Source organism: Sciurus carolinensis, chromosome 8 (genome assembly GCF_902686445.1).
Source record: "Sciurus carolinensis chromosome 8, mSciCar1.2, whole genome shotgun sequence".
In the NCBI taxonomy this organism is placed as follows: domain Eukaryota; kingdom Metazoa; phylum Chordata; class Mammalia; order Rodentia; family Sciuridae; genus Sciurus; species Sciurus carolinensis.
This window is the reverse complement of record NC_062220.1, coordinates 105,948,395-105,974,086: the sequence shown is the minus strand read 5'-3', so window position 1 is coordinate 105,974,086 and position 25,692 is coordinate 105,948,395. Positions and strand designations below refer to the sequence as shown.

Here is a 25,692-nt window from a genome sequence, read left to right as displayed (position 1 = left end):
AGTGTATTATTTAATCTCCAGGTGTTGGAGTAGTTTCTGTTTATTATTTTGTCATTGATTTCTAATTTCATTCCATTATGATCTGATAGAATACAAGGAAGTATTTCTATTTTTTCGTATTTGCTAAGAGTAGCTTTGTGGCATAACATATGGTGTATTTTTGAGAAGGATCCATGTGCTACTGAGAAGAAAGTGTATTCACTCTTTGTTGGATGGAATATTCTATATATGTCTCTTAAGTTTAAATTATCAATTGTGTTATTGAGATCTAGGATTTCTTTGATTTCAAGTTAAATATTTTGTCTTCAGTGTCTGAGGTTCTGTCTTCCAAGTAATCTAGCATATTGGTTAGACTTTTTATGGAGTTTTTAATTTGGTTTATTTTTTCCTTCATTTCAAGGATTTCTTTTTTTTCAGAATCTCTATCTCTTTATTGAAATGATCTTTTGCTTCATGCTTTTGCTTTTAACTGTTGATTGGTGCGATCATTCAATGCCTGCATTTGCTCTTATCTTATCATTTGCTTCTCTGATCATTTTAATTATGCCTTTCAGGCATTTCTTCTGCCATGCTGTCATTGGATTTTATTGATGTAGCATCTAGGTTTGTTTGGGATACTTTCTTCCCTTGTTTTCTCATATTGTTCATGTATCTTCCCTTCTAGGAGTGCGAATCTGAGATACTGCAGTTCCCCCCTATAGACTTATAGTGTCCCTGTAGGTTTGCAATACCTCACCTTGAAGTGAGAGATCACTACTAGCAGCACACCATACGAACAATATCCATCCTTAACTCAAAGTATCCCTTTTAAAACATTAACCATATTATCTTACTAAACAGAGATTATGAGTTTGATTATTATCTACAGTTTAGCCAATAGGTTTCCAACAAGGACCACAATTTCTAATGGTGGACAAAGAGGATGCAGAGGGGTGTAGAATATAACATCAATGAGATAAGAAGTGCATCATAGAGGTACTATGTCATAGGAGTAGTGAAAACGAATTAAAAAGCAATTGGTTGTTAGCATGTGAAAAGGGAGAGTCTCCAAGAAGACAGATAGATAAGAAGAAAATAGGATGAAAAAAATATTAATAAAGGAAAATAGGAGTACTAGTAGGTATAAAAGGAATAATCATAATATTACTACTAATAAAAAAATCTACAATAAAACTATACAGTACTGTTCAAACCTCCTAGTCTTCAGTAACCTGATTCCTGGAAGGAACTTGATAATACAGTGACCCAAGAAGGGTGCTGCCCCTCTAGGTATGGTGGCCTTTAGGTGGGATATAATCCCTGCTAGTGGGCAGAGGCACCTTCACGTGTTGACAGATGGTCAACCACAGCACTAGCACTAGACCGTGGGCTGGTGATGGGCTGTGCTGGGCCTGGTTCTCTGGGCTGGGACTCCTGGGCACAGAAGTCTTGTAATGCTGCCCTGGGAAGAGCTTGATGTCTGTCTCTGGGTCTTGCCCCTCAGGCGCGGAATTCTCCCACAGAGGTTCTGGGCTGGGCCTGGGTCTCTCTCTATTTATTTATTTTCTAAGACAGGTCTAACTAAGTTACTTATGACCTGGATGAATTGTTGAGACTGACCTTGAACTTACACTCTTCCAGCCTCAGCATTCTGAGTTGTTTGAGATCTTACTCGTTTTTAAGATAATAATATGCAGTTATAAAGTTCCCTCATTGTTCTGCTTTTGTTTCATTCCATAAGTTCTGATGTACTGGGTTCTCACTTTCATTTGTCTTGAGGTATTTTATAATTTCCCTTAGGATTTGTTCTTTTATTCACTGATTATATAAGAGTGTGCTGAATAATAAATTCTGCATGTTACATAGTTTTCCTACTTTTCCTTCTGCCAGTATTGCTAGTTTCATTACTGTCATCATAAAAGATACTTTGCATTATTTCAATCCTCTTGCATTTATTAATACTTGTTTTAAAAATGTGTGCTTTGCTATTGTTGGGCAGAGTGTTCTGTATGTGTCTGATAGGTCCAATTGGCCTAATTGGTCCAAGTCGTCTATTTCCTTACTGATCTTCTGCCTGTTTATTCTATCTGTTATTGATAGTAGGGTATTAATGTCTCCTAATTTATTGTTGAGCTGTCTATTTCTTCCTTTAATTCTGTACATGCTTTCTTTCTACATTTAGGACCTGTGGTATTTGGTATTTGTTTATCATTGTTATATCATCTTGGTACATTGATCTTCTTATCATTACACAATGCCTTTCTCTATGTCTGCTACAGTATTTTTAATTTTATCTGATATTTGTATAGTCACAGCTACTCTTTTTGGTCACTATTTGCATGGAATGTTTTTCCATCCTTACAGTCAATCTATAAATGTCCTTAGCTCTAAACTAAGTCTCTTGTAGAGAGTATGAAGCTGGATCATCTTTACTTTTATCGATTCTGCCAATTTATGTCTTTTGACAAACAAGTTAAATCTATTTAAATTTAAAGTAATTACCAATAAGGAAGTACTTACTTTTTTCCTATTCATTTCCTAAATGTGGTACAGAAATTTTTGTCTCCTTTGAAACCTTACTGCCTTTCTTTTTAATTAGTTCATTGTTTTATGGTGACAAATTTTTGTTCTCTTTTCATTGCCTTTTGTGGATATTCAATAGATATTTTCTTTGTGGTTACCATGGGAATCATATATCACATCATAAAGTTGTAGCAATTTGAAAATTATTCTGACTTAATTTCAATCACATATAAGAAAAACTATCCCTTTATAGTTCCACTCACCCACACATATATTTTATATTCCTGATATACAATTTACATCTTTATATGTTGTGTACCTCTTAGCATAGATTTATATTTTATGCTTTGCCTTTAAATCTTATAGAATAAAAAGTGAAGTTATAAGTCAAATTTACAATACTGGCTTTTATATTTCTGCATGTGTTTAGATTTCCTGGGGAACTTTACACTTTCATGTGACTGGGTTACTATCTACTGTTCTTTTACTTCAACTCAAAGGACTCCAATTTAGCAATTCTTATAAGAAGGCATGATAGTAATGACCTTCCACAGCTTTTGTTGATGTGGAAATGTATACATTTTCTTCCCATTTTTAAAACAGTTTTGCCAGATACTGAATTCTTGTTTGACTTTAATTTTCTCAACATTTCAGTACTGGAAACATATTATCCCATTGCCTGATCTGCAATGTTTCTGTTGAGAGTTATACTAATAATAGTGATGAGAATTCCTAGTATGTGATTAGTTACTTTTGCTGTTTCCAGGATACTCTCCTTGGCTTCCGGCAGCTTGATTGTAATGTGCTTTGGTATGTCTTTTGATTCTGTCCTCCTTGGAGTTCAGTTCATGAAGCCTATTGTATCTGTATATTCATGTCTTTCCTTAAATGTGGAAAGTTTTTGAACTTTTTTTTTCAATTAATTTCCCTGTTCTTTTGTTTTCTCTCTTTCTCTTCAAAATTTCCATAATGCAATTGTTGGTTCACTTGAGACTGTCCCGTAAATTTCTTGGGCCTATTTACTTTGGACTCTTTTTTTTTTTTTTTTTTCTTTTCTTTTGGCTCTTCAGACTCAGTATCAAATGATCAAACTTCAAACTCCAGATTTTTTCCTTGGTTTCTCTGAGTCTGTCATTAAACCCCTTTTCAGGAATATTTCAGTTCAGGTTTTCTGTTGTTTTTATAATTTCTATCTCTTTACTGAAATGCTTATTTTATTCTTATATTGTTTTTCTGATATCTGTTGGCTCACTGTGTTTTCCCTTAGGTTTCTGAGCATATTTAAGATAGTTTTATGAAAATCTGGCTGTTTATTTTTTTTCAGGTTAGTCCAATACCCACCCATGTTTCCTCAGGAATGATATCTGGATATTTATTGAATGGATTGCCTTTATATTTGTAGTAAGCATTTTTTATTTTATTTTTTTTTATTTATTGTCATCCTGAAGTCTTGCTGACCCTGGAGGGACTGACCCTTTCCTAGGCAAGTTAATTCCTAGAGATAGCACACAACTTGCTTTTCAGAGTTTCTTTCATATCCTAACTACCCAATTCAGAACCCACACTCTACACCATACCTTCTACCAACCTCTTACATTTGTGTAATGAGACAAGGAAATAATAGGAATTGTTATAGTTGTGTGTTATGTAGGAATAATAAGCTGTATTTGGTATTTGCCTGGACTTGTAAAACTAAAATCATAAAAGGCGCCTGGTGACAAACTTATTGTGTGGCAGAATGACACTCCTGAACAATGCTGATATGAACCTTTATCTATGATTTGAGTGGTGGCTCCTAGAATAGTCATGTTCTGGTCTTTATCAATGAAGCAGAACATGACTGGGCTGAAAAATCACTACTTACATCCCTGGACTTTTGAAGCAAACTGTCAGCAGCACAGTGCCCAGGGGACTCCACATCACTGTCTCTTGAGTGCCCAGCTGCTGTCCACACTATTGCTGATTGCTGATCAACTGTTGTCACCAAAGCCAGAAGACTGATCACCTCTCCCACGATGATGACTGCTTCCCAGCCTCAGGCTTATCAGACACTTGAGGACATCCAAAGACATCCGAGGAGCTGAGAGAGACTACTGCTGAGAAGAGTCCCCTTGGTCTTGTTGACTGATTTCTTGGCTAAGAGGCGTTGCATCGAGTAAGTTCATTGGGATTGGACTCTAGGTGAGTAAGGGAGTGAATCTTCAATGTATTTGTGATTGGCTATTATTAGAAATGTTGAGTGTGTGATGCATGAATAAAATCTCCTTGTTGGAACCAAACTTGATTCCTCTCTTACTCACTGCTCACAACAATTTGGAGTAACTATTCACCTTTCTAATCACCCCAGGACCAGATAGCAGCAACCATGGACAACCCCTACTCTAGAGCCTGCTGAAACTAACAAAACCAGATCTACTTACCCTGTTGTGCCCCACTTTCCCCCCACAAAAAACCATAAAATATGCTCTCGATAATATTTCTCCTATTCCCTCTCTCCTGAAAAACCCTGGTCTTTCCCTGTGGCCCTGATTGGTGTGACACAACCCTTTATTGGTATCTACGAGTATAATAAACCATCTCTTCAAAGGCAACTATTTCTTGATATGATAGCCAACTATACCTGTTTAATAACAAAATTCATATTTTGAGAAACCTTATTAAATTTTTATTGAAAATTTAGTATCCAACAAAATAACCACTTCCCCCAGGTTTACACATTTGGCTCTGGGCAGGGGAAGACCTCACCTAACCAGCCTAGAGTGAAGGTTCATAGGCTCCTCAGACCTTTCCTGTATATGCATGTTCCATAAGCCTGTGGATTTTCTTTTTACCAGTTCCCCCATATACAAAGCTACTTTTAAATATTTTAGTTTCACTTAGAATCTCAGCCCTGCTTCTTCTTGGGCCTTAGTGGTTCTACTACATTCCTCAACCAGGAGTCTCCTGCCCCAGCATCTTTGGTCTGCAGTCTCATGATTTTCACAGAACACACCTACAGTTCACAGAAAGAAACAAGCCACACCAGGCCACATCAGAAAGGGAAGGCACAAGAGCAAATAAACATTTCATGAAATTTTCTGCTTTTTCTTTATTGAATGATTGCTTGTTGTAGACCTTTTGAAAGAGCTCCTACAAAGTTAATTTAGTCAGTTTTTAATTTTGTTTTTTAATGTTTCCATGGGGGGAATGAAGGCCTGATGCCTCTTACCTTGATAACTTCCTGACGTCTAAGCCATACTTGCTTCCTCTGTAAAATGGATTTGCGTCTCTGTGGATGCTGTGAATCTCTACTCTAGTGGAAGAAAAGTTCTGATAGCAAAAATCGTTTCCACCTATTTACTTAAATAAGACCAGGATAATGGCACCTAGTCTGCTCCTTCCCCTGCACATCTCAAAGGGAGGAAGAGCAGGAGGGAGCTGGCCAACAAACAGTGCTGCAGAAAGTTAACACCCTGCATCACTAAATAAGTAAATAAAAGAATGGTATGCTTAAATGAGCATCTCTTTGATTCTCAGTCATAATTTCATATATATATCTGCTCTCTCATATTTTCTCCCTGTTAAAGATTCACAAGGTTTTACAATTATCAAGGTCCACCACTATCCCTTTAGTCTTACCTCCTTTTCATAGAGATCAAAAGCAGCTGACATAAATTTCAACGACTTTACTCATTTCCCAAGTTTACATCATGGGTTTCTTCCCAATCCCCCTGTATCCCATGAAGATACACCCATCTTTTCAAGATAAACCCCTCCATTTAGGTTCCTGGTCTGCCTCTTTGCAGGTCTTAATCCATTAATTTTCCTTATTCCTGAATGTCCAAAGCATATTTCTTCATCCTATCAGCCTACTGAAATCTTCCATCTCTCCTTGTTTCACATACATGTGCAAGCATGCATACACGAATACACATACATACACATGCACACAGCTTCTCTTCTTATTCTCTCCACACACTTCAATAAAACAGCTTATCTGTTTAGTCTCCCAGAGTCTTCATTCTCTCTGCTGCGTTCTCTCTACCATCATTTCCATTCCTATAACTCACTTGCTTTGTCCTGTGCAGATCACTACCAAATCCCAATATTCTCATTCATCCTGATGACTCTGGAATATTTCGACCTCTTCCCCACACTTCTTGAAATTCTGCCCTTCCCTGGCCTCTGGGCCAAGATCTGCCTGCCTCGAGGGCTGCAGCATCTGTGTTCCTCCGATTCTGTTCTGCCTCTGACCCTCTTCTCTCTGCGTATTTGACCTGGGTGGGAGCTCATTTATTGACCACCACCTTTATCTATCTTTTATCATGATTATTATTAAGGTTGGAACTAGGGTTACTAAGAACTTCTCTTCTGAACTTTTCCCTCTAGTTTTTTGAATCCTATTGAACGTTTTGTCTGTATGTGTGAATCAACCACCACCTCTGACCCTGGGCAAATCATTCAGCCCCTTCCTTGAAAATGTTTCTTCCTCCTGACATTTCTTACAATACCACCAGTACTGAGCAGTAAGTCATCCAATTTTAAAAGCTCAGATTTATGTTTGAGATTCCTAAGTCCTTTATTGTCCAACCTTTTCTCCCATCTGTTTGAACTTTACCATTTTTTTTCCTCCAGATTTACCCTGGCTTTGACTGGGTTCCCCTAAATTGTAAGGCACATCCTTCCTACAGGTTACTTGATTGCTACCAACTCTCCTCGTTAATTCATGGCTTTCAAATCACTGTTCATAAAATATTACCTTCATCATGTCATTCTTATCCGTAAATAATGGGAAAGACTGTCTACTGCTATTAAAGTCCATACTTACCCTGGCAGGCAAGGTCAAGCAGAACTTGACCTCAAATGATCTTTCCGGAGAGATCAACAATTATCTCTTTCTATTTAGCTTTACAATGAGGTCAAAATGGACTCTTCAGGTAGGTTGAATGCACATTATGATTTCTCTTGCTAAGACCCAGAATGGCTTGGCGACCTCAACCTTCAGTTCTTTAAGGTCCAATGTAAATTACTCCCCTTCATGAAGCTGCCCACCAGAAGTAACCTCACACTTTATGAAATAGAAAAGTAAAGGCTCATTATAAACTAGACACAGAATCCATCATGGATTCACAGTCAAACGTTCTCCAAGTCAAAGCTGATAGGTGATTTTTCTGAATATCAGTTTTCTAATCAGTAATGGATGCAAATATTGCCCATGTTCCAAATTGATATAAAATTTAATTGAGACCATGGGTATTCAAATATCTAATGCAATCATTGGTACATTTCTGTTCCTGAAAAAATGTCATTCTGCTGTCCCTACTCTGTATGACTTTATACTTCTTTTATACTTCCCTTAGTCATATTCATTTTTAATGTTTTATATTATCCATTATAATTATGAAATGATTGTGCCACAAAATAAATTTAGTTTATTTTAAAAAATTGATAACAGGCTGGGGATATAGCTCAGTGGAAGAGCACTTTCATAGCATGTGCAAGGTCCTACATTCAATTCCCAGTGCACATGCGCATGCGCGCGCGCACACACACACACACACACACACACACAAAATTGGCAGGAAAAGAAACTAAATATGGAAACATAAGGTAAGGGTGGAATAAAGTAAAAACCTATTAGAATAATTTTTCAGCATTGATTTCTATGTGAATTAATGCTTCAACAAATGCACTTTGTGAATAAATTATGATGGATATGGCCCATCTTGCTTATACATCCTATTTCTCTCCTTCCTGTTTTTTTCAAAGAAACTGAATTAACTTGATAAATTACAGTTTTATCTATTCAAGTAAAGCCAATATACTCTTAAACCAATAAATTAACTCCAGATTCCAGAAATGGATCTGTGTCATTTACCAAAATAAGAAAGCATAAGTAATCAGTCAGTGATCAGCATAGAAAATTGATGAGTGGAGGGCCCATAATAAATCTCCTTCCCAGTGATAAAACAGAGGGGTGGACAGTATTCTGTTTTGCAAAATTCCATACAATAGTGTCCTTAAAAAGAGAACTCATCCTTGCTTCTGTAAGATGTGAAAGTTACAGAATCATTTGAAAGGACAACTCTCAAGTCACCTTTGGCTCTCCTCATATCTCAGAAGAGATCACAGTTTCAAGAAGGTTCAACATTTCATGACACACACACAAAAGCAGAAAGGTCCAGCAAATTGCGTATCTTTACACATGTGTTGGCTGATGCTGGAGACCTCCCCACTGCACTTCACTTTTTTATTCAAAATCTTTACTGTTTCTGTCATTTTAAAAAAAATATTGATCTCTGCAAAAGAGTCTTAAAACACATGAAAATAACATTACCGTATTGTCTCCAGTCCACAGCAGGGGGTAAGTGTCGCCACAAAATAAGGTTGTTTAGATGATTTAAGTAGGAGGGTAGGGAGTGAAAACCCTTCTGATTATACCACACCTAAAAGAGAAAGAAAATTTAATGACATGAAATCATTCTTTAAGTCTATTCTGGGGCCCAGGAATGCATGTGTCAATTAGCTTCAACAGCACCTGAATGCAGGACTCAAAGTAATGTCCCTGCGTGGCTGACAGTGAGCAGTCAATTCTAGTCTGCTAATTTTATATTTATCTCAAGCATATAATTTACAGCTAAAAATAGATTAATTTTCCCCAGAACAAATGTGAATGTTTCTCTATAATTATGGTCTCACAGGGAAAAAGGAACTGAAGCCCATCATTTTTTTCTTTCTCAGTTGGTAAGCTAATGAAATTTGACCTGCAAATTAAAAGCGTGGAAGATGATCAGAAAAAATGATTACTTTCAAATTAATAACTGAATGCGGAACATTATTTCTCAAAATAAATTGAATTGAACATTTGCTGAGCATGGAGAATAAAGCCGCATGCCTGTTGAATAGGAGAAAGTTGAGGAGAAAAAAAGAGAAAGATGGTGTTATTAAAGTTGGCATAATAAGTATCATAAAAAATACTAATCAAACTATCACTGCTTATATTTCAAGATATCAATATTTTAATGAAAAATGTATGCTTGGTCTGGAAAGCATAGTAACTTCAAGAAACATAAAGAATCAACCAGCACATATGGATCTTAATTCAAGTGAATGAAGAGCTCATTTCTCTAGCCAATCCTGTCTTTTGTAACAAATCATTTTGAAGAATTAAATCTACCCCACAGAAAGTTAACTCTCAGAAAAATTGTCTAAGTTTTCCACAGAAGTTTATGCAAAGTTAAGAACCCAACCTCAAGTCACTGATCTGCCAACCCAAATATTTTTAAAGTGAGATCCTGAATGGCAGCTATTGTGTTCATAGGAACAGCTGAATAATTAAGTATTGCTCATGTCATTAACAAACAAACAAAATACATCCTGCTACACAAGACAATGTTCCCTAACTCTCTCTCAGTCCATATCACAAGCAATTCAAAAAACAGACCTGCTCATCTCTTTCACATTTCTAAGTTCCTTGTTCAAATATTTTATTAAGTTTATAGAATAATCCTTGCCCATCATCTTTTAAACTCCAAGGAGAAGGACTGCAGCTTGAGACCTACTAATCACAGAACCCAGGACACTCTGAGATTTCAAGGCTATGACTAACAAGTGTGGGTTTATGTGAGATTCCAAAAAAATACCTAAAGCAATTTAAACCTACAATTCTGCAAAGGAGAACAAAATGTGAATCCTTTAGTGGATCCACTAAAGGTAAGACACAGGGGCATTGATGAGCACCCCACACACATACTCTAGTGAATTTCTATAATTTTAAGTTGCCTCACTTTGAATATAGTGGGACCTTTTCAGGCCAGAAACAAGGCTCTGTCAACCTCGACACTGATTTCAGTTCTCACCTCCTCCCACTTCCTCAACACGGTTGATCCAGATGTCTACCTTAAACTCTTCCTTCTGGTGCCTATTTCCCTATGGAACAAGACAAATCAAGGAGATACAGTCTCTCTGACTGAAGACCTGAGTCTCACATCCTCCTATGAATGGGGCAAATATGCCACAGTGACCATTTTTCAGTGACAATGTGACCTCCTAGAATTTGTGCCTGCTTACTTTAAACCCACCAGTTAAAACCCTCTGTAGGAAACCTGTTTGGTTAATACCACGGACCCAACAAAGGCACCGGCCCATGCCCCTGCCCCACCTCTCCACTCCCTGATGTTTACGCATGTGTCCTCTGGGCATGCAGGGAACTCCCCAAGACCTGTAAGTAATAAAATCTTTTTTCCATGTTGTGTCTCCTCTAATCACAAAAGGGATGCTCTCCATCTTAAAGATCCTAAATTAAAACATTCACCATCATTGCAGCTCAAGAAAACAGCCAGTCAACCAGACACATGTTCATTCCTAGACAAGATCAGCCTGACCTGGCCTAAATGAGCAGAATCTCCCAGATTCATCAGCTAAGAAATGTCTGTTTTTCAGGTCTCTGAAGTTGGTAATCGTTGTTATACAGCATTATTGTGACAAAAGATAGTTGATAGAATAATTAGCACTGGGAGGGGTGTTGATGTAACAAAAACAGCAGCAAGTAAGCGAGCTAAAGATATGTAGAGGCTAAGATTGGTGGCCTGCATCTATAATCCCAGCAACCTGTAATACCAGTGACTCAGGAGGTTGAGGGAGGAGGATCACAAATTTGAGGTCAATCCAGGTAACTTAGTGAGACCCGGATTCAAAATAAAAAATAAAAAGGACTGCTGGTGTAGTTCAATGGTAAGGTACTCCTGGGTTCAATTGCCAGGACCACGAAATTTAAAAAATTAAAAATTATAAAAACACTTAGGGGAGAGTTTGGAAAGAGATGAGAAAACTGGTAGGAATTCTGGAAAAATAACTGGCAAGAAAACTTCTTTAAATAAGTGACCATATAGGGGCGGTTCACATTACATAGTGTCAAAGCATTTGGCAAAATTGTCACCTGTGGTAACTTTGAAAATAGGAGAAATTATGCCCAACAAACTTTTATTGGAGATTTCTAGGCAAAATGTCAAAATATATGACTTCAGAATAAAGATTAAGGGTATGGCAGTGGGAACTTTGTTTAAGACCACTGAAAGAATAATGGGGCTTAAGGACATGCTCAGGGGGCCAAAAGAGCATGAAACTTAGGAGGTGTTGCTCCCTAGTACCTTGATATTCCCAAATTTCATTTTAGAAAGAGCAGCCTATTTCAACAAGAATCAAGGAAGTGGCTTGTGGACCTTAATTACATAAATAGGCAGCCTAGAGTGCTTTGCAGGGAACCATATCAAGAAATACTATCAGGCTGAACTCAAAGCAAAGGGCAAATAGGCTCTACAGTCCAGCTTTCTACAGGTAAGATGAAACCTTGCTCAAATGCAGTTACAAATATCCTCTTCACATGTAGTCACGGAGGGAGATGGAGAGGAAGCATTCGGCAAGGAGTAGAGCTAAGGATGACAATGATGGACTGGGGAAGATTCTCAGGAGGCTGAACCAGAGTCCGGCTAAGGAACCTCCCACAGCTGGGGCACCAAGTCTCTGCCAAGAAAGCCCATAGTGACCCAACCCAGTAAGTGCAAGTGTGCTGCTGATGGTTTGTGACTGTTTATAGCATAATTTTGGCAATAAATGATTGATTCACAGAGTTTCAAGGAATTGGGCTTAAAATGTTCTTGAGACCCTATATATATTCTTCCATGCACTGACTTTACTTGAGAGTGTTTTATAGATTCTTTAAGAATTGCATACTATATGGTGAATTTAAAATTAGCATGTAGGATTTGGACTCATTCAATGAAAGAGCTTTTCTTGCTTTTTCTTTTTTCCTCCAAAGAACAGTTTTCTAAAACTGGACTGTGTTCTGGAAATAAGTTGTTGGATTTGCTTCCCTGCTGGCCCCCAAATCAGGTAGTTGTAATGTCTGATGAGTGAAAGAGGAAGTTAAATTGCTTTTAGGAACATATTATGCCACCTCAAAGTAGACCTTTCAAGTGAGATAAGCCAATCTCAAAAAACCAAAGGACGAATGATATCGCTAATAAGTGGATGATGACACATAATGGGGGGTGGAAGGGGTTAGTGTTAGGGTTAGAGTTAGGGTTAGGGAGGGGGGTAAGAATGGAGGAAAGAAGGACTGTATAGAGGGAAAAGAGGGGTGGGAGGGGTGGGGGGAAGGGAAAAAATAGCTGAATGAATCAAACAACATTACCCTATGTAAATTTATGATTACACAAATGGTATGCCTTTACGCCATGTACAAACAGAGAAACAACATGTATCCCATTTGTTTACAATAAAAAAAAAAAAAAAAAAGTAGACCTTTCATCTCAGGAGTCCTGAGCAATGGCTCCTCAGAAAAGTAACTAAGCAGAAGTAAGAAAAGAAAATCACTCAGGGGATATTCACATGCATGAAAAGAAGAACAGAATATATGGGGGAAAAAAAAACAAGATAGGCAAAGCATCTGGCCTTTTTTTTTATTGTAAACAAATGGAATACATGTTGTTTCTCTGTTTGTACATGGTATAAAGGCATACCATTTGTGTAATCATTAATTTACATAGGGTAATGTTGTTTGATTCATTCTGTTATTTTTTTCCCTTCCCTCCACCCCTCCCACCCCTCTTTTCCCTCTATACACTCCTTCCTTCCTCCATTCTTGCCCCCCTCCCTAACCCTAACTCTAACCCTAACACTAACCCCTCCCACCCCCCATTATGTGTCATCATCCACTTATTAAGCATCTGGCCTTTTTATGAGAAATATATATGTTCTAAAGAGTATTTTGATTAAAAAAACTAAACACTCAAAATGTGAGTGAATAACTCATAACCCATGGAACGTTTGCCTGAGAGACATTCTACAGTGTAATGAATCAAGAACATTCATCAAATGGAGGAAGGAGGGACTGTATAGAGGGATAAGAGGGGTGGAAGGCGTGGGAGGGGTTGGGGGGAAGAAAAAAAGTAACAGAATGAATCAAAAACTATTACTCTAGATAAATGTATGATTACAAAAACGGTATGCCTCTACTTCATATACAAACAGAGAAACAAGATGCATTCCATTTGTTTATAATAAAAATGAATTTTAAAAAAAGATATAGCATACTATGTAAACACAAGTTGCAGTATAATAAACCTAAGCATAATTGGAAAAAAAAAGAATATTCATCAAGAACATTCATACACAAATTATCTATTTTTCCTTCACAAGGACTGTGAAAATCATATCATCTATTAACAATGTAGCCTAGAGGCTGAAGGAAAAGGCTGGCTGGTCATTAATTACTGAAAGGTTAATGTAATCATTTGATATGACATCAGTCACCACCAGCCTCCAGTGAGTATTTCAGATAACAGACTACCCTTCACACCTCACTGCAATATCAGTTCCTTGCCACCCTGGAAAGAAGCTCATTCCCCAAAGAGCCAGATACAACTCATTTGCATGCTTGTGTCTGGCAAAGAACATGTCAGACAACATTAAAAACTCCAGAAGTCTCCATTCAAGCATGCCAGTGCAGGAAGACCAATGAAAACAAGATGAAACAGAACAGGTGTCGGGAAACACATGAATTAGTGGCCCCTGACCACCAAATGCAAAGACACAACCACTTACTAGGTGGGTCTGGATTTGAAGTGATTAAAAAGCAAAAATATTCTTAGATGAAAGAAACAGATTCCTTCTACAAATCAGGCATGTTTTAATAATGGCTACACATATTCCAATCTATGCCAGCAAATGTATTTCAGGGTATCTAACAAGTTATGCATGATGATATTTTCACACTGAGCTATAAGTTGCCTCATGTATGTTGCCTTTAAAAAGGGGGAAAAAAAGATCCCTTGCTGAAGAAGGCATTTCTGAGCCAACCACACTATGACTTAGAATTTTCTTTAGGGATTATATTCAAAGCGTGACTATTAGCATTTTCATCAGGGATTACGCTGTTAAGTGTATGTGAGGAGACTTTATTCCTCTGAGGGAACCTTCATTTGCACAGGTACTAATTTTGATGTGCTTTTCCAGGTTCCCTGCTATGGAGTAGAGAGGGTATCTTCTGGGAAGATTATCAGTTTCATTAGTTCTATGTTAAAATGATATGCAGATGCAATACCCACATGATAGAAATGAATGACTTTTGGTCATTTCTACACTGATGTCCTAACACAAACTCAAAAGTATTCTCTTGCAGTGGACTTACTTTCTTTCCACAATCTACTTTTTTCCAATTTTTCTCTCAGTAGAACACCATACTATTTCCCTAATCATGAAGACCAAAACTAGTTCTTTCAGCTTTTCCCCAGTTCAATATTGTGGTGTTGTTTTTATTTCTTAGAAAAATCTATATTATTCACCAATTCTGTATTCCTATTTTTGGATAAAAGTATGTTCTTTGATCCCAGTTTCTCACACCTGGCAAATCTTGCCACCTGTTTTCTGTATTCCCAAGAAGAGTATTCCTAATTAATAGGATATTCCTGCCAGGGCTTGAAAATCTATGGGTCCTATGAGCTGTCCTGTCTATTTGCTGATTTCTCAATGTCACCTCTGTATCCATCAACCTTCTGGAAGATGAGGAATTAAAGTTCATGCATGGAAGAATTCTTTGGCCACTGGGACAGTAGTGACATTTCTACTTATCACAACTATGATATCTTTAAAAATAGATTATTTTCCCATTTGTTTCAGTCTTATTATGTGAAGTTCTGTCTTAACAAAAAGCAGGAGGAATCTATTTACTCTATTTCCACACAAACTAAAGCACAAAATTTCATTCCCTCTTTCAAGGAAATGTTTACGTACAACAATTCTTTTGAACAATTTTTTAGATGTTGATAGACCTTTATTTTAATCATTTATTTATATGTAGTGCTGAGAATCAAACCCAGTGACTCACAAATGCTAGGCAAGCTCTCTACTACTGAGTTACAACCCCAGTCCCTAAATACAATTATTCTTAATACTCAGTATAAAGCACTAGAATTTGATACAGCCCCCACTACTTCAAGCTCAAAAATACGTTTGGATTTTTAATTTTCCTAAATGCTTTCTAAAGCTAGAAAGAAAAGACAAAAAAAAAAAAAAAACAATTACCTTTGCCAGAGTTCTTGGTTTCGACATGCTTGCATTCATGTCCTGAACTTCACTGGGGTCTTGTACTCCAAAAGACCAACCTCCAAGCCTGTTAACAGTAAACATGGTGTTAGTGCCCCAATCAGTGGGCACCAGGAACAGAGGGTGTTTTGTTACCAATCAAGCTAAGTATGGAGGTCTTAGGAGAGTAGCCAGCTGAACATCTCTGGTCTGAAGAATGACCAACCACACAGCCCAAGGCTCATGCTTACAGAAGTGACTCCCAATCCCAGCATCCCAGGAGGACACTGTTTATAGAGTAGAACTGGATGAAGCTGACCACATTAGCGAGTATATTGATCAGAACTTACCACTTTACTGGGAAATGCCATGTAAGCACATGGTAGGATCATCAGCACTTCATTTTAATCAAGATCATTTCCCCAACAAGCCCACTATTCAAGATTACTTGGGCCATCATGATAGTGCAGCCACCCTGGTTTGTTCCTCTCATTCTCCACTAACATCTCACCTGAGTCAGGAAGGCATCTGAGTACCAGAGTTACATGAACTAGTCCTCTCTTGAATTCACCCAGTACCCTACATTCCTGTAGATTGTATCAATTACCACCCTTGGTTTTATTCCTTTACTTACTAGCTTATCTTTCATGTAGTTCTGTGAATTTTTCCTGGGTGGGAATTATAGCTTTAATTTCTGTTATCTCCATGGGCTGCATGGTATCTGGCCTTTATTAAATTTTAAAAATAACTGACATTAGAAATAAAGGCATGTATTAAATATTGTCTCCCACTCTCTAGATAGAAGGAAACTGGAGGACAGTCCTATACATGGCACTTCTACTTGCTACAAAAATTGAGGCAAAGGAATAGGAATACATTCCTACCTGGCTCAGTTGAATTCACTCATTCATTTATTCAACATACACCCACTGAGCACCTTTGATATGCCAGATACTATTCTAAGTTCTAGGCACAAAAGTTCTTACCATTAAAAAATTAATCATCAGGGTTAGAAAAGGAAGCTGGAGATTATATGACATTTTTAAAGACTCTAGAAGGTGGGGAAGCAGGAGAGGCACAGTTAAAAAGCATTGGGGTTGAAAAGGTCAGTGAGGACATGCTGGTCTGGCAAAGGCAAAGAGGAGACAGAGGGCCTTGGGTATCCCAGGCAATGTGGTCCATCTATGGGATGCCCACCTATATGAAACAATGTATTATGTTTGGCAGGCTTAGGAAATTTGAGAGCAAGGTAAATGTTTCTGAGTTTTAAAAACAATGAGAAGTATCCATTCCTGCCCCAGCTGCCCCCTTATCTGGATTCACCTCCTCAGGCTCAAGGAAAATCAGCACAAACCAAAAGCTTTCTAAAAAATCACCCATAGGAATTTTTAGGTATCATTTGTACCCAGGTGCCCATACTGGATGCGGCAAAGTACAGGGAATTCTCAAAAAGAGACCATTATTTCATTATGCTGTTAACTCATCTGCTTGAATTCCCTAAAGCAGTAAAATCGCTGCTGGCTCCCCAGTCTCTACCCCTGATGGAATCTCAATTGATATGATTTCCCCCAATGCTTCAAAGACTGAAAGTCAGCAGTGAGGAATCTGATTAAGGCCCACAGCATGTCTTTGGAATTTTTATGAACACCAAGGTGAGTATCAGACTTTTGAGATTTTTGTGAACATTAACATTTGAAACAATAGGTTTTCCAAAGCACAGTTGGCACTCTATAACCTTGGGTCCCCTAAACATGGATTCAACCAACCATGGATGGAAAAACACATAGGAAAAAAAATTGCTATGTACTAAACATGTACAAACTTCTATTTCTTATCATTACTCTATAAACAATACAGCATAACAATTATTTAGGTGGAATTTATATTTAGGTACAATTTATATTATATCAGTTGTAAGTAATCTAAAGATGATTTAAAGTATAAAGAGAATATATGCAGATTATATGCAAGTACTATTCATTTTACACAGGAGACTTGAGCTTCTGTGAACTTTGATGTCTTCAGGGTTGCTAGAATCAATTTCCCATATATATGGAGGAGGACTGTAATTCAAAAACAACAGAAAAGATCCAGGGACAGTTTCAACACACCTTGGTTTCTCAGATGGCATCAGCAAATACTCCTCCACATTGAAGCCTGAGAGATTGAGCAGGGTGTGGCCCAGGCAGTTAGTCAGGTAAGGAGCCCCAGCACTTCCATTTGGACACTTCTGTAATAATTTTCAAAAGATAAAATAGAAATGTTTCCATAACCCACCAACCAGGTTACCACCATTGTTTTAAATTGTGACTTTTTCTATCTTTGGGTTTTTAATCAATTATCTTCAGCCTTTATACATTCTGATTCCTAAAATCTCCGTAAGAGTCTCCTATATTTGAGAATTGTGCCAAAAATCCTCTGCAACCTGTGCAGTCAATTATATCTGAGAACTTCAAATCCTTTTCTGTACAAAAGTTTGAGCAGATTTGTAAGAACTAAAAAGGGAGAGATGTTTTCACTGGGGTGATCTTGTGTTTGATGAACCTGAAAGAGAGTCAAAGGTAACTAGTGGGAGGAAGATAAGCAGGAGAATTCAAAGCCTTGTGCTTCTTTCATAAGTGTCTAAAGTAGAATTCAAACAGTTTTTTCCTGGCAGCTCACTAGAGTGCTAACACCACGTATGAATCATGAAATGACCACCAAACGAGGTGGGAGGCAGTGGTCACCGCGAGGTATCGTGACGCAGACGAGTTCCGACTATGTGAACTTCGCTTCCAATTTGGGAGATGATAATATATGGAAATAGAAAATGATTGTCTCTTAGTCTTTCATTCCAGCTTTATGGAGCTGGGGATATAGCTCAGTTGGTAGCTTGCCTCGCAAGCACAAGGCCCTGCATTCGATCCCCAGCACCGCAAAAAAAAAAAAAAAAAAAAAAACCCAGCTTTGTAAACTAGTTTGTTTATTTGCAAGATGGAAATAAATGCAGCCCTACCTGTGCAGGGTTTGTCATTAGTTTCATCAATACACAAAAGAACTATAAAAAAAGTAAGAAGGGTTATATATGCTCAAGATACTTCTTTTAGGTTCTTGATGAAAAGTCTTGAGGAAAGACACTAAGAAGAAGAATTGTTGTAAATTGTAGTCCAGCCAAATTTTCACTTATATGTGGAATCTAAAAGGGTTGAAGTTAAAGAGATAGAGGGTAAAATGGTGTTTTCCAGAGACTGGAGGAAGGAACTAGCAGGAAATGAAGAAACGTTGGCCAAAGCACACAAAACATTAATTAAATTAAATAAGAGGAATGAGTTTAAGAGACCTAGTGTACAATATGGGGACTACAGTTGAAAACAATAGACTGCATACTTGAAAACTGCTGAAGAATAGATTTTAATTGTTCTCAACCCCTCAAAAACAAGAAAGGCGATCCAGTGTGGAATTGCTAAGTTAATCTATTTAATTACGTGTTCTTTCAGGAATAGCTTGACTTAGCCATTCCACAATGTACACATATATCAGAACATCATGTTCTACATCACAAGAAATACAACTTCTACTTGTCAAAAAAAATAGAATATACAGCTACATAATTCAACCAAACCCAATTATCTAACTCACAGATTAATATGACAACCTTTCATGTGACCATGAGATTGTCATCATGTGGCCACAAGACAATGAATACCAGAAGCCAGCAGGAGCTGAAAGAGTCAAGTTATACATTCTTCTCTAAAGCCTCCTTGACTTCAAACTTTAGACTGAAATAATTCTGATACTGATCTCAGGCTTGTGGTCTCCAGAACTGTGTGAGAATAAATCTGTATGTGTGTGTTTGTGTGTGTGTGTGTTGCCCAGTAACCCTGTGGACGGCAATTTGTTACAGAAGCCACAGGAAAAAAAATACCCCCTCCACTCACCACACATAAGCCATATAGATTCCTGACTGTATGTTGTTGTTCACCTTGTTGATGTTATTCAAAATAGCTAGGGTCCTAAAACTTCCTGATTGTTCTCTAGAGCTTGCTTGGTTCCCATTAACTGAGAGCCTTCCTAGTGGTGTCCATTCCAAAGAATGAGAACAAGAAGTACCTTGGAGTTTTTTTGTAGGTTTAGGAGAGCCATGATGCATTAAAACATGGGAAAACAGGCACATCCTTGTGGAACCAGGACTTTTGAATGGTCCACATTATTTAAGAGGAGAGAAATATTTTGATCTCTGCCAAAGATGGTTAAGTTGGCTTAACAGGATCACTAAGGACCTGAAAACAGGCCTTGGAAATGGGCCACCTTCCATGTACCTTCATGCATGTCTCTTTGTAACCAACCCCAAGGAGCGACACCCATTCCTTAGGGACTTTATTATTCCCACCTCAACTCCCTCTCTGTTGAGGTACTCTGATTTCTAATTGGTGGACCAGTGTTTTTCAAAGTGAGTCTCAAAGAATATGGACAAACCAAAAAAATGATTGGTATACACCAAAAGAAAAAAAAAAAAAGATTGGTTAAACAACTTGCAGACAACACTACACTTCTTTTCTCTATTGTCAATTCAAACACACATTATCATTATCCTCTAATAGCTTCTTGAAGAGCTGTAGCAAACAGACCTGCTGTAAACAGCACTTCAGAAAATTATTTGACTATGAACATTTTTCAGATGAAACCTTTCATTCTTGTATACATATTACTAAAATCCTACAGTTTGTGTGAATGGGAATGGATTTAGGAACATAAACATAAGCCTCTGATATTTATTCATTTATCCTTTAACCATTGACACCCAATTAATTCCAATAGACTTTGGGTAAGTTGGTTAAAAAAAAAAAAAGAAAGAAGAAAAACAGAAAGAAAGCCACTGATATAATAGAAGGATTAAATCAAGAGAACAAGAGCATGGTGTGAAACATTAGAAGTGTCATGAGTACATGGAAGAAACAACAGAGAAAGGCAAATAATTGTGAACAACAACAACAAATACCTGAACAAAAACTGTTGAGCTAGCTGGTTACTGCAAAGGGACACCAAACATAACTGACTTGTAGACCATAAGACCAAAAGGAATCATGGAGAAGTCCATGAGCCCTTCAGGTCCACCAACACTTAGTGTTCATTATGGGCCCTGTGTCACTGCTCTCTCTTGTGTTGCTTTGTCTGAGAGGAGAAAACAGGACAAGCCCTCCAAAAGCAAACTTTCTTAAGTCACCAAACTATTAAGAAGAATGCATTCATGGACCACCAAATAGAAAGTCCGGAAAACACATTCTCCACATGGCTGTTTCCTTCACAGATCCTCGATTCAGATTTTTTTTTCTTTTCCTTTTTTGTAGGTAAATCAGGTTTGCCACATTCACTTGGCAACTGTAGACAACAGGTGCCTTTTATTAATCAGTCATTGAGATTTCCTTTAAGATGAGTCCCAATTCATTTTCCAAATAGATTTCAATTTGTTCTCCTTCAGACTTGGCGGCTATGGCCTTCACGTCAATAGTGGAACATCGACTTCCATATTTTTTGTGTGTAAATCAGCCATATTTGAAATGCTAAGTGGTATCTTCATTTTTAATATCTAGCTCTCAGAAATCAGATAAAAATATGATGAGAACCTTGATGTCATCATGCCTGGAAGTGTAGGGAAATCACCCCACAAGGGCCCATTCTAGGTTTTATTAATAACTAAAGAAGATTCACTTGCTTAATGAATGCCAATGGGGACTTCATGACTTCATGACCAAGAGCAGTGGGCAGTGAATGAGGGGACAGGGTCGAGTCTATTTAATTTTTGTATAAACAGCCAATCTAGCAAACCAGAAATTCATAGGGGCTTGAATAATGAAAATGAAGATTTTACAGATGGAGTAAACTCATATTTTTTCACTTAAGGTTTTTATTTAAAAAGATCAAAAAAGGCAGAAACCTACCAGGCAGCCACATGAATCCTGGAACTTTGGGTGAGGGAAGGGATCCCTAGACCAGCATGAAGAATTCTTCCTAAAGAACAAAGGAGAGAATTGGAATGATCTTTTGGATTACAAAGTCATTTTATTTCCATAAAAGAGAGTCCCGTCACAGTAGAGCACAGTTCACAAGATAATCACCTCCTGCTAGCGTGAAGGCAGAACTCTGACATTTGTTTTCCCAGCATGAGCTGCTAATCTGATGACAATGTTTTATTACAGTGCCAGTATTTCCATTATGTGACACGATGCTACCTTGGCTCCCTGTTCTGCATGCACTGCCAGGGCTCCTGGGGCTTTCACCCGGGCTGTGGGCTTGTGGCAAGTCCAGAGGTTCCCTGACTCATCCCAGGGACCCAAAAGCAATGCACAAACACAGTGAACTTTTAATTTCTTTCTTTAGAATGACTCATTAATTTAATCATCAGTTACAGAAAAGCAGATTTTACATCTTCACTTTGAAGAAAGATTGTGCAACAGAAGCAGTTATGAAAGCAATAGGCAACGGTGGTTCAAAAACTTTTTTGTACTCCAGAATTTCTCTGTAACTTTATATCTTTGCTGGTTCCATACTTCCAATTTTTTTTTCTAACATTTACAAATCAAGATTTACTGTAGTAATGATTTATTTTTAAGTACTCAAAAACTGGGAAACAATTCTATTGAATTATGGGCACTGGTTAGATATCTTTACCAAAACTTTCTTAGGTCCACTCTTTGGAAGGATAAGTGGAGTCCAGAAAGGTTAAGCAGCTGGCCCAAGCTCACACAGGAGGACAGGCCTGCTGAGCTCCAAGTTCAGGCTCTCTGCCCAGATGAGTTGCTATGACATGAGATACTCAGTATTAAAATGCCAAGTAGGATAAAGTACAGGTCATGAAAGGAAACTTGACGTTTCTAATAACTAGGTTAGTAAATACAATTTCCAGGCAACTTTTGAAATACTAAAAATAATTTGAAGACTTTTTTAGTACTACTTCTTTGACTGAATACCTTATGGGGACTTCAGTTTAAGGCTTAAAAGTTAACATAGAAATAATACCTAAGGGAGTTGTATATTATTTAATCCCATTTGTTTATCTGATAATTGCTTTCTGAAAAATTATTCTGTTTATATTTCTTAAATCCAGCCGGCCCTTTTTGCTTCAGATACACATCTCAGATGGTGGGTAGTAAATACTATGTACTGGAAGCTTGGCCCCGAGTGTGAGGGTGCTGGGGGTTAGTGGAATTTTTAAAGTGAGGACTGATGGAATGTAATTAGATCACTGGGGCACCAACCTTGGAATGGACCGATGGAGTTCTGATGGAACTCCAGTTAGATCCTGAAAGGGCAGGTTGTTATAAAAAGAGCAGACCTGATCACCAAATCTCCTTCTTGTTTCCTGATTTGTCATATGATCTCTTCTACATTCACTCCTTCCATTGTGATGCTATTGCCATGAAGCCCTCACCAGAATCAAGCAGCACCGTGCTCAAGAAGGTCTGGAAATGTGATCTAAATAAGTCTCTTTTCTTTATAAAACATGCAGTCTTGGGTATTTAGTTACAGCAACAGAAAACATACTAATAGAGCTTCAAGTAGTTAGTCCTCTTCTCCATCAATCTATCATGATTCTTCCCCTAGCTCCCTTTAATAGAGTAAAATGTGTTGCCATGAGAGTTACATGATGATCCATAGCAGGACTGAACATATTTTAGTTTTTGGAGCATCTTTCAGTGTCCAATATTTTTTGGTTCAAAGATTCACTATGAAGCTCTTACAAGGAACAAACAGTAGGGATGCTATATTAGAAATTAGATGATTCTATGTAAATTTCCTTACAGATTTTTGGAATCTAAATACACATTCAAAGTATTTGCCTAACACATTCTGTAGGACACACCTACAGTGAAGATGTTCCATAATAAATGTCTTGAATAAAGCCACTTGGTCCTTTTAAGGTTTAGAAATGCTGTATTAAATAGGTCTTTCTAATACAGGACTGCTTCAAGTTTTTAATAATCTAACATGCATTTTAAATCTCATATAAAGTGATAGATACTATAAGGACATCCTCTCTTGAAAGTAGCATTCTGAGACTAAAGGACACAAAGCACTCTACACTTGGGGGCAGGGGCAAATGCATACAATCCCAGCAACTCAGGAGGCTGAGGCAGGAGAATTGCAAGTTCAAGACCAACCTCAGCAATGTAGCAAGGCCCTAAGCAACATAGTAAGACCATGTCTCAAAAAAAAAAAAAAAAGATAAAGTAAAAGGGTTGATAATGTGGCTTACTGGGTATGAACCCCTGGGTTCAATCCCTGGTGTCAAATAACAAAACACATAAAAGCACTCCACAGGGGCTACCCTGGTTTTAGAGGTGAGTGACTTTCTTTCTATAGAGGTAGGAGGAAATGGATGCCAACAGAGGCAAAAAAAGGTTCAGTTAGATGCCCAAGTCACACAGCTAATAAGTGGTGGAGGTGAGAATTAGGTTGGGGTGGTATGTTTTCCACCCTGAACCTTTGATGCTTAACATACGCACTTGATGCATATGACCTTGACCTCCTCTTCCAATGTTACAGGCACCTTAGAGGAGACCTGTCAGCATTCATGCCACGCTCCAAGGATCCCATCTCCTGAGCATTTTCAAGTCAACAAGCCTCCTAGATAGTCCTGAGCACTGCAGATATTAGGCCAGAGTTAATTTGTCACATTTCTGCAATCTAGTCATTGTAATGGCTTTCTTAAATTTATGGCAATAAATTTACATATCTTATAAATCTCCCCAATGGGCTTTTGAAATCTTATAGAAATACAAGATTTTCTAACTAGCACATTTGTTTCATATTAAAACTCTAACAAGAATGGGTATGGAAAGTGACCATTTTGCCTCAGAAATAGTAGGACAACTTATCACCCAAGTGCCACCTGAGATGAGCCTTGTAAAATGAAACGAATTATATACATCTACCATTCTACTTCTAAAAATTGGCAACTTTAAAACATTTCAAAAATGTAAACTATGTACCATCAACAATTATGAGTAAAAATTATTTTAGGTCAGGTTTATACCATAGTTAGTTTTTCTGGAACTCTTTACTGTCCTTCTGTAGAGAGAGGAGGTGAGAGTCACAGTCCAAAATAAGAATTTTGTACATGATGCTCAGTGCTGAGTATCTCAATAGAAAAGCAATCCGTGAACAGAATCTCATCCATTATTTCAGAACGTTTCCCTGATTAATGATCAAGTGCTTGCTAACGTCTGCCAGGAAGGTAAAAATGTGGATATCATTGAATCCAATATTTTATTCTTACAGAAAGAAATTTACTGAAGAAAAGCTTTTTGCTTTGATTTGGGACCCCAGTGAATCAAGTACTGACTATATAACATGGACATAAATTATTATTAATGTAACTATTCTATGTATCTTTGCATGCCAGAGCTGCACAGGCTCAAAGCGTTTTGCTATGCTAACCAGGAAAATGGGTAGAAATGGTTACAAGATAGGAATGAGTTAAAGGCAGCTACATGAACTTCACAAAGAAAAGAGAGAAAAATAACATAAACCCAGAAAGGCAGAAGATAGGGCGGGGGATATACCATGAAGGTGGTGGGCAGGCTGGACTGAGGGGCAGCACTCTGGGGCAGAGGCAGGACAAGAGTTTGGAGGACCACTGAAATATTTGCAAAGTAACTGAAAGTTAAATAGATATCTGAATAGAATTGTGAATTGTTCTGCTGTCCTTGAAGCATTTATCCCACGTTTTTATTACCTCCTGAGAGACTAAAGGAAAAAAAAGAAGATATTTTTTTTTACTAACTGGTCTTTCTTTAATGCCACATTGGGCCAAGTTTGGATCACATGAGACCCTGGGTTGTTTCAATTTCCCAAATGCAGATGTATTTTATATCCTGCATGTTTCATTAAAGGAAAGGGAAATCAAAACATCACCACTAAAGCCCTAGTTAAATAAATTACTTTGTTTTTCAAAAGAAGACTAAAGTGTAGCAACATAATTAATTTTCTATTAATTCTTCCATACTGAGACCATTAATAGTTATTCAGTCTCAAGCTAATTACCAATATGACTAATGGGCAAAATGTGTCATCACAAATTAGAAAACATATTGCAGATACTGCATTCTTGTCTGAATGTCTGTATTTATTACTTTAAAAACACACTTC

At 37.6% G+C, this 25,692-nt stretch overlaps 1 protein-coding gene across 1 annotated transcript in view; it reads right to left on the bottom strand.

Moving 5' to 3' along the window:
• Window positions 1–25,692, bottom strand: part of Abca13 (ATP binding cassette subfamily A member 13) — a 475,698-nt gene that overhangs the window by 152,722 nt on the left and 297,284 nt on the right. Inside the window, 4 exon segments of the mRNA XM_047562044.1 lie at window positions 8,819–8,927; window positions 15,565–15,652; window positions 17,676–17,794; window positions 21,483–21,557. Coding sequence (XP_047418000.1) covers window positions 8,819–8,927; window positions 15,565–15,652; window positions 17,676–17,794; window positions 21,483–21,557 — 391 coding nt within the window.